Source organism: Trypanosoma equiperdum (assembly GCF_001457755.1).
Source record: "Trypanosoma equiperdum strain OVI genome assembly, contig: ctg_336, whole genome shotgun sequence".
Classification (NCBI taxonomy): Eukaryota; Euglenozoa; class Kinetoplastea; order Trypanosomatida; family Trypanosomatidae; genus Trypanosoma; species Trypanosoma equiperdum.
The window spans coordinates 20,689-29,757 of NW_027124239.1; the positions used below are offsets into that span (position 1 = coordinate 20,689).

A 9,069-nucleotide genomic window follows, 5' to 3' on the forward strand; every position below is an offset into this window, starting at 1 on the left:
CGAACATTAACCTCAGTTAACCAGCGAGTTGTGCCTGTGGGGGCTGAATGAATCTATACAGTGGCATTTGATTGGTGAAGAACGATTGCAATCGGGTTCTTTCCGTATTTCCAGAATTCCTTTCTTTTTTTATTATCACGCGTATTTTTTTTTTTTCTGGTTCATTTTTTGCATGGCCGATTTGCCTTAAAAAGAATGAAACTGTTACAAAGCATTTAGAAGCAATGAATGAACAAATGGATGAACTGCTGTGAAATGTGATTATGCAGCCCAACCAATGGTTGTGCTGCTTTTATCGTCATACCTTATGTTTCCCTTTCTCTTCGTTAAGGTGCCACTCTCACAGATGCGGTTGAACAATCACTTGATTTGATTGCTCCCATCTAAAAAACAAAAAAAAATGAGGATAACTTATATGTCATTCTTCTTGTTCTGTTCATCGTGCAGCTTCCACCACAGTTTCCTTATCTGTCCTTGAAGGCGTATTCATCTTCTTTTGATGTTGGGTGCGTATGTTTTACCTTTATTGATTTAACGAGGCGTCGACGGCTTATTAAAGTAGAGGGAAGTGGGGTTCATCCGCTTTTCAAACTAACAACATTAGGTTCTGTTTTTAGTTTGCCCCCTTGGTTGCTTACTTCCATCCACTTCCGCAAGGGTTTCTCCCACTGTTTCAACTTCTACTGCAAACGTCAAAGCGGGATAAATTATTAGGCGTCGTGTAGAAAGTGAAAAGGAGGTGTGAGTGAGGAGGGGGAAAAAATATCGTCCCGAAGAGCATTCAAGTCGAAGGAAAGCGAGAGAAGCTTGTCCCTCATACTTATATAAATATATATATTTGTGCATCAGGGCGGAAACGGCTGTCCTCTTAAATAAAGCGGAAGGCAGGAACACACTTCTGCAGAGCTCCAAAGAAAGGGGAGGAAAACAACCAAACTGCCGAAGATGTTTAGTCTTGTCGGGCGCCGGTTAGACAAAATTCCCTTTTCCACACTCTTCAGCTACAACACCGTTTTAGAAAGCGTTTTTTCCGCGCCGGCGCGAAAAGATGCTCTAGTAGTCGAGGTAGCCGGTGCTGAGCCGATGTGTTACTCGTTTGGACGCTTACGAAAAGATGTTCTTGCAGTGGCGAATGTCATCGTGCAACGACGGGAGCTTTTAGCGAAAATCCAGCGAATGCCGTCGCTCTGTTGGCTGCAGCCACCAAGGCCAGACAATGTGAGGAGTGTTTACAGTAATGAAAAGGGAGGGGTTCTGAGTTGTGATTTTCTTAAGGATGATGGAACATATAATTTGGCGATAACAGGAAATGCTGGTTACGCTTTCGTTGTGTCCCTGTTGGCCGCGTGGTCACTCAACCAGATGGCTGTTCCCATGTCCGCTTCGCAGAAGTATGCGGGCGAGTTGTCGTACATTCTTGGGCATAGTAAGAGCAGGGCAGTGTTGGGGGACACCTGGGCGTTTGAAGATAAGTTTCCGGCGGATTATAAAAATCTTTTGGTGCGGGAACTGGAATGCGGAGGGTGGCCCACATGCAGAAGTGCAACCTCGTCAACACACCACGTAGAAACGATGTTTGACCTCGACTCACTTCTTGATTCTGTCGAAGCCCAACGTGAAAAGGAAGAGGAGACGGGAACCCTGCTTCAACCAGAACACATCCCCGCGAAGGCAGAATCGAGGAAAATTAATGATGCACACGATGTTATCGATCGACTGGAACTTGAAAAGGCTGCCGACGCCAAGCGTTGTGAAGCACGCCGTCAAAGCATGATGAGTGAACAGTTCAAAGAAAATAACGCCGTCACACATGCAGCTGATGGTGACGCTGGTGAAATGTATTACGATACAGAAAATCTTCACTCTCTCAATCCGGTGCACCGCCGCTGGGTGGAGGACCCACGGTCACGTCCAGGGTGGAATGATGATTGCCTAATGTTGTATACATCAGGCACAACAGCCAAACCGAAGGGTGTCGTCCACACCCACGGGACCGTGCGAAATATGGTAAATGTCCTCCAGGATGTGTGGCAATGGTCCTCCGACGACACTATCCTCCATATGTTGCCCATGCATCATATACATGGGCTTGTTAATATCCTTCTTTGCTCCCTGGCGTCGGGTGCCCGATGTGTGATTACGAAGTTTGACGACCCAATTCGCATCGCACGCCGCCTTGAGCGGGGTGATATCACTCTATTGATGGGCGTGCCCACGCTCTACACGAAATTAATTGCTGCTATTAACGAAAAAATGTCACCTATTGAAAAACGGGGGTTTAAAACAGCGGTCTCTCAAAGTGTCCGATTGATTGTGAGCGGTAGCGCCGCTCTCCCCACACCGACCCTTCACGCCTTCCATGAGCTAACCGGCCACATTCTACTGGAGCGTTATGGAATGACTGAAATCGGGATGGCGCTTGGTCAGCCCCTCCGACCCGTAACGAGAAGGGTTCCTGGAACAGTGGGGCAGGCCCTTCCAACTGTGCAAACGTATGTATTCAACAACCCAGAGGAAACCGTGACAGATGAAGGTGGTGAAAAGGCGGATGGGAAGGGAAAACCGGCGGAGTATGACACCGTTGGTCGCCTTGGTGTTTCCTCCAAGTCCGTGTTTGACCGCTATTGGGATAATCCAGCAGCGACCAAGAAGGAGTTGGTTGTCAACAGCAGTGGTCAACGCTTCTTTGATACGGGTGATACTGTGGGAGTGAAGATGTTTAACAGTGACTGTGACAGTGTAGTTTACACCATTCTTGGTCGGACGAGTGTTGATATAATCAAGTCGTCTGGATTCAAGCTGTCTGCGTTGGAGATTGAAGCTGCGCTGCTTACCTTCCGGGATATTTTTTACGAGGTTGCAGTTGTGGGATGCAAGGACGAGGTTAAAGGTCAAAGTGTGGTGGCTATCGCCTCATTACAGGCTGCGGCGCTGAGGAAGTGGAATGTACCCGACAATTTTAACCATTATGAATCACCGGAGTTGACACAGGAACTGTCTGCCGTGGTTCACGAGGTCCTCGCATATTACAAATGCCCTGCGCGGTACATCATTGTGCCGGAGGTGCCGCGGAACACAACAGGTAAGGTGAACAAGGGAGCGCTCAGATCCATGTTTAACCTTGTTTAAATCATAGTGCCGTCGCGTTCGCTGCGCAGACGCGGTGCAAACCCGCAGCGTCTAACAGGGACGAACTGGATGGGTATCATCCATGCAGGCGTGGTTGTATCCCTGTGGTTTTTACAAGTACGATGCTGAGAATAACAACATATGGTATTAGATGGCACGTCAGGTGACGGTGTTTGCGTTGCAACGCCCCTCTTCTCACGTCTCACTGATACTGATAACGTGGGTGTCTGTGCCCTCTTTCAAATCGGTTGCGTTGGTCGGATTAACTCGGCGTGGGGTGCAGCATTCGAAGCTTCTTTAATGTCTGGTACCCCACTCACGCGTCAAGCTTGTTGTGTCTTTACTTCACTCTATCACCACTATATTCTTGATTTTTTTCTTGGTTTTGCCATCAAGATTATCGCACGCTGACAGTTGTTTTTTTTTTGCATACACTAAGAGCTCATAGTTCATGCGCTCTCGTGTACCTTTTTTTTTCACAATTTTTTTTCTTTGTTGGTCGCTGTGGCTCAGCGCTCACACACGGACGTCCGCAAATTAATTTTTTCTTCGAATTCAGTTCTGCATTCCTTTCCTCAATTTTTCCCTTACTAAAAAAAAAAATAGTAAAACGTTGAGCTGCTGATTACATGTGTGTAACAAATTTAAACTGCGTTAGCTGGTTATTTCTGTGCAAGTGAAAGATTGCAGATGGGTTCTATTGATTTGACGTGCGGAGCCCTGACACCGTATTTTCCCCCCTATAATGATCGCCTTGTGAAAGCGGCTGATGAGAGTGAAAACTGAAAAACGAAGAGGGATCAAAAGAGTTTAGGCGCTAAACGGCAGTCATCCGTAGGTGTAACGAGTTGTGGTGCGCATTTATTTTATTTTATTAGCACAGAGGAAGGGGTGAGGAACAGCCGCATTACAATTATCAATATTTTCCCCTTTCTCTCTGTATCTATTTGCCTCCACCGCAAACGGTAAGAGGTCAATAAAGCTAAGGGGGTGGGCGGTGCGATTGTGCTGATTATTCTCATGAACGGAGAGGAAGGGAAGGGGAACGGGCGTTACCCCGCGCCGGTGAAGCTTGCACGAGAAATTCTTGACACCGTAACACTCCTGCAGAGTCGTCAAAATATGTGGAACGAGGAGATGCACCGTTTTTTCGCGACGGAGAAGCAACAGCAAGATGAATCAGACAGTTTAACGCAGCGTGTGCAATCAGCTGAAGCTGCTTCACGGGAGGATGGAGCATTTAACGATTGGATGTCGCGTCGCGCTGAGCAGGGTGTTGGGAAGGACATATTACAGGATTGGTACCATACCGAAGCTTTGGTTAGCAAGACACCCTTCATGGCCATTACCCCGTGTCCACGAGGCCTTTCGTCTGGTGGACGTGCAGAGATGGTGAAGGCGGTGGATGCATTGGAGCTGCCGCGTTTCCTCGTTCAGACGGTACCGCTGCATCTACCACTTTCGAAACTGTCACCCACTTTTGTATCGTCAGCTTTCCACGTTCCCGAGGGGGAGCGGAACTCCAAGTCATCCCTTGGGGCGCTTTCATACATTGGTGTTCCTTGCACTTATGGGTGGGACGTCCTGCATCTTATGAATGACCATCCCATGTTGGCTGCCGCGGTTGACCGAACACCATGCTTATTTTTTAACGATTATGTTCCGCGGGCCAAGTTGTGCATTCACTGTGCCATCGTTGGTGGTTTCTGTGTGGCGGCAGAGGTTGCCTGTGACGTGCAGGTAGCCGCAACATTACGTCTACATGAGAGTGATACAAGCGAACGGAACGCAAAGTCGCTCATTAGCGCCCTCTCTTTCGCATTGAATACCTTCGTTAAGGATCATCTTGTTTCCACATTGACAGGCCGCTCATTCCGAGCGCTGATCATTGGAACAGAGCATACCATCCAACACCGCGATTTAACGGCGAGGGAGGAGCATTTATTTCCGAACAATGTGTCTTTCTTCTTACTTAACCTTGACAGCGTAGACGGAAGTGAATTTGAGTGTTTTACACAGGAGGAGATACTTAGCAGCGCCCGAAACGCGGCAAAATGTCGGGTTGAGAATATTCCTTTCGACCCCATCATGCGTTTCCTCCGTCCCCCCAACTGAAACGATAGCAAACATTAGCAGAGGCGAGAGCAAAGAGGTTAAAGGACGAGAGGGGATTATGTTTCCCTCTAGTTGTGTAGTATATGTTTCATAACAAGAACCGAACACACCCATGAGCTTATTCGGACAGCGCCCACCACCTACTGAACATAAATAAAACTTGTACGTGCCTTTTTTTTTGTATATGCACATTGCAAAGGGGGGGGAAATCCCAAAACTCATTCATCTTCAAAACATCAGGTAGTTATTCTTTCCTTTCACAAATATATGGCTTCGCCAAACTGGAGAGGCTATTGCAGCAGTAGCAATACGCCCTGTCGTGGAAATATGCGCTGACGCCTGATAATATAGAATCGACGTAACAATACCACAGATGAGCATGCGATTCGCAAAGATAAATGAAGTGCGCTTTCAAACCTAACAGTTCCTCCACTTTTTATACATGACAGCAGGAAGATGTTACTGTGTTTACGATGGCAGCAGGCTTACTAAGACCGTTTCAGAAGAAACACAGTAACCGTGTACACGGCACGAGTTTCACGCATAGTTATTTATTGCGCACCAGCAATTTACTAGTGACTTACCGAAAGGGAGGCCAAACAAAAAATATCAATGCAGGTAAACGGTGTTGTTGGGTATACAGGAAGGACTTACATCCCTCGTTTTAATTATGTAAATTCTGTGGTGCGTATTGCCCCGTAGCGGCAGACTTCACGCGCATTTTTATCTAGAGAGCACATAACCTCTACTTGCAGGAGCCCCATGGCAGCACCGGAGGCGACCCCTTCTTCCGCCTTGCCCTTTCCGTGTGCCATCTGCGTTTTACCATTTCCTTTTCCCTATTTGTCCCTTTTCATCGCCCCACCACACCTCCTCTCCACATATTTTCACGTTTCGCGTTGTTTTGGAAAGATAAGCTAAGCATACTAAAACACACAAACCTACTTACCTAACACTAATATTAAGTTCAAGATAATCCCCCTCCCGATGTCGAGGATGTGGCTGACCACTGCAGCGGTGTTCCTGACTGTGACGGTTGCAGCCGTCTCAGCAGCACCCGAAAGTGGCGGCAAGGTGGAAGCACCATGCGTGGGCATCGACCTCGGCACAACATACTCCGTTGTGGGTGTGTGGCAGAAGGGTGATGTGCATATCATCCCGAACGAGATGGGTAACCGCATCACACCTTCCGTCGTCGCCTTTACCGACACAGAGCGGCTGATCGGTGACGGTGCGAAGAATCAGCTTCCACAGAATCCGCATAATACAATCTACACCATCAAGAGGCTGATTGGCCGCAAGTACACGGATGCGGCAGTGCAGGCTGACAAGAAACTGCTGTCGTATGAGGTCATTGCGGACCGCGACGGGAAGCCGAAGGTACAAGTGATGGTGGGTGGGAAAAAGAAACAGTTCACACCAGAAGAGATCAGTGCCATGGTGCTGCAGAAGATGAAGGAAATTGCAGAAACGTACCTTGGCGAGAAAGTGAAAAACGCTGTTGTAACGGTACCTGCGTACTTCAATGACGCACAACGGCAGTCGACAAAGGATGCTGGGACCATCGCCGGTTTGAACGTAGTGCGCATCATCAATGAGCCCACCGCAGCCGCCATCGCATATGGGCTAAACAAAGCCGGTGAGAAGAATATCCTGGTGTTCGATCTTGGTGGTGGTACCTTTGATGTGTCACTGCTGACAATCGATGAGGGCTTCTTCGAAGTTGTGGCGACAAACGGTGATACGCACCTTGGTGGTGAGGACTTTGATAACAACATGATGCGACACTTTGTGGACATGCTGAAGAAGAAAAAGAATGTTGACATCAGTAAGGACCAAAAGGCACTGGCACGTCTTCGCAAGGCATGTGAGGCTGCGAAGCGACAGCTGTCGTCTCATCCCGAGGCGCGTGTGGAGGTGGACAGCCTTACGGAGGGCTTCGATTTCAGCGAGAAAATCACACGTGCGAAGTTTGAGGAGCTGAACATGGACCTCTTCAAGGGGACACTCGTGCCCGTGCAACGTGTGCTGGAGGATGCGAAGCTGAAGAAGAGTGACATCCACGAGATTGTGCTCGTTGGTGGATCCACACGTGTGCCGAAGGTACAACAACTGATCAGTGACTTCTTCGGTGGGAAGGAACTGAACCGTGGTATTAACCCCGATGAAGCCGTAGCATATGGTGCCGCTGTGCAAGCTGCGGTGCTAACCGGTGAAAGCGAGGTTGGCGGGCGCGTTGTGCTTGTAGATGTGATCCCACTGTCGCTTGGTATTGAAACTGTGGGTGGTGTCATGACAAAACTCATCGAGCGTAACACACAGATCCCCACCAAGAAGAGTCAGGTCTTTTCTACCCATGCGGACAACCAGCCGGGTGTGCTTATCCAAGTGTATGAGGGTGAGCGCCAGCTGACAAAGGATAACCGCCTCCTGGGCAAATTCGAGTTGTCGGGAATTCCTCCTGCCGCGCGTGGTGTGCCACAAATCGAAGTGACATTTGACGTCGACGAGAACAGCATCCTGCAGGTGAGCGCTATGGACAAGTCGTCTGGAAAGAAGGAAGAGATCACCATCACCAACGACAAGGGTCGCCTGAGCGAGGAGGAGATTGAGCGTATGGTGCGCGAAGCGGCAGAGTTCGAGGACGAGGACCGCAAGGTGCGCGAGCGTGTGGATGCGCGTAACTCGCTGGAGAGCGTTGCGTATTCCCTACGCAACCAAGTGAACGATAAGGATAAGCTTGGTGGGAAACTTGACCCCAATGACAAGGCTGCAGTGGAGACCGCTGTTGCGGAGGCGATCCGCTTCCTTGACGAAAATCCGAACGCCGAAAAGGAGGAGTACAAAACTGCCCTGGAAACTCTGCAGAGCGTGACCAACCCCATCATCCAGAAGACTTACCAATCCGCCGGCGGAGGCGACAAGCCACAACCCATGGACGATCTGTAAGTGTACTGGCAGGTGTGTGAGTGGTTATTATTATTATTATTTTTTGCTTTGTATACTTATTGAAGTGCAGAGTGGATATGGTAGAATGGTTGGCCTGCAGTTGTTCAAGAAGAGTGGTTGGAAGCGCTTGGTGTGCGATACTGGTCGATGAATGGTGGGAAGAAATGGAGTTGCTTGTAATTGTGGCTGCTGTTTATTCTCAACTTACTGACTTTAGTTGAAGCACGTGCTATTTTCTTCGTGTGTCAAATAGATGTTTAATCTACTTTCTGCGAAAGCAGCAAACAATACAAAGGCATCACCGGTGTCATGGGGATATGAAGGTAAAAGGTAAGCAATTGAAGTGGGTAATAGGGTGAGATTGGTAGAGAAAAATTGAATGGGAGACGACTGAACTGAAAGATTGGTTAATAAAATGTGCGGCATACCTGTTCTCTGACCTCTGTAATCAAACCACAGAGTGCTGGAACACGGAGGAAGAATAACGAAGGGCACACCGGTGGTTCAAAGAAAATTTAACTGGCCATCTTTTTTTTCTAACTCTACTTTTCCTAGTTTTGTTCGTGCCCTTCAGACGAAGTGATCCTAAGAGATGTCTAAGGTACGTATACCAGTTCTTCGTCTTGCGGAAAGGAGGTGGGAAATTAAAAAAAAAAGGAAAATTAAGGTGCCTGCTCTGCATACGGCAACCATTTCTCTGAAATTTATATTTGAGGAGGTTCGGGAAAAAAAACAACAAAATTTGATAATTTTTTGCCTCTGGTTAGCCAAGAAGAAAAGTTTGTGCTGGGTGTGTGCGCCTATTTGTATTTGTTTTAAATGGAAAGAAATAGTTATACAGGAAGTATTATTCTTTCTCTCCTTCCATTTTGTTTG

The 9,069-nt window shown here is 48.0% G+C and overlaps 3 protein-coding genes across 3 annotated transcripts; all 3 read left to right on the forward strand.

Annotated features, from left to right (window-relative positions):
- Positions 1-945: 945 nt before the first annotated feature.
- Positions 946-3,129, forward strand: TEOVI_000126400 (long-chain-fatty-acid-CoA ligase, putative; the record flags this gene model as incomplete). Its single annotated transcript, XM_067224510.1, has 1 exon — positions 946-3,129. One exon carries the CDS (start codon positions 946-948, stop codon positions 3,127-3,129), a length of 2,184 nt encoding a protein of 727 aa, XP_067080611.1.
- Positions 3,130-4,149: 1,020 nt separating this feature from the next.
- On the forward strand, positions 4,150-5,244 carry TEOVI_000126500 (uncharacterized protein; the record flags this gene model as incomplete). The annotated part of the gene is made up of 1 exon (XM_067224511.1): positions 4,150-5,244. One exon carries the CDS (start codon positions 4,150-4,152, stop codon positions 5,242-5,244), a length of 1,095 nt encoding a protein of 364 aa, XP_067080612.1.
- A 987-nt stretch (positions 5,245-6,231) lies between these two features.
- TEOVI_000126600 (glucose-regulated protein 78, putative) lies at positions 6,232-8,193 on the forward strand (the record flags this gene model as incomplete). The annotated part of the gene is made up of 1 exon (XM_067224512.1): positions 6,232-8,193. The coding sequence occupies one exon, from the start codon at positions 6,232-6,234 to the stop codon at positions 8,191-8,193; it is 1,962 nt and encodes a 653-aa protein (XP_067080613.1).
- Positions 8,194-9,069: the final 876 nt, after the last annotated feature.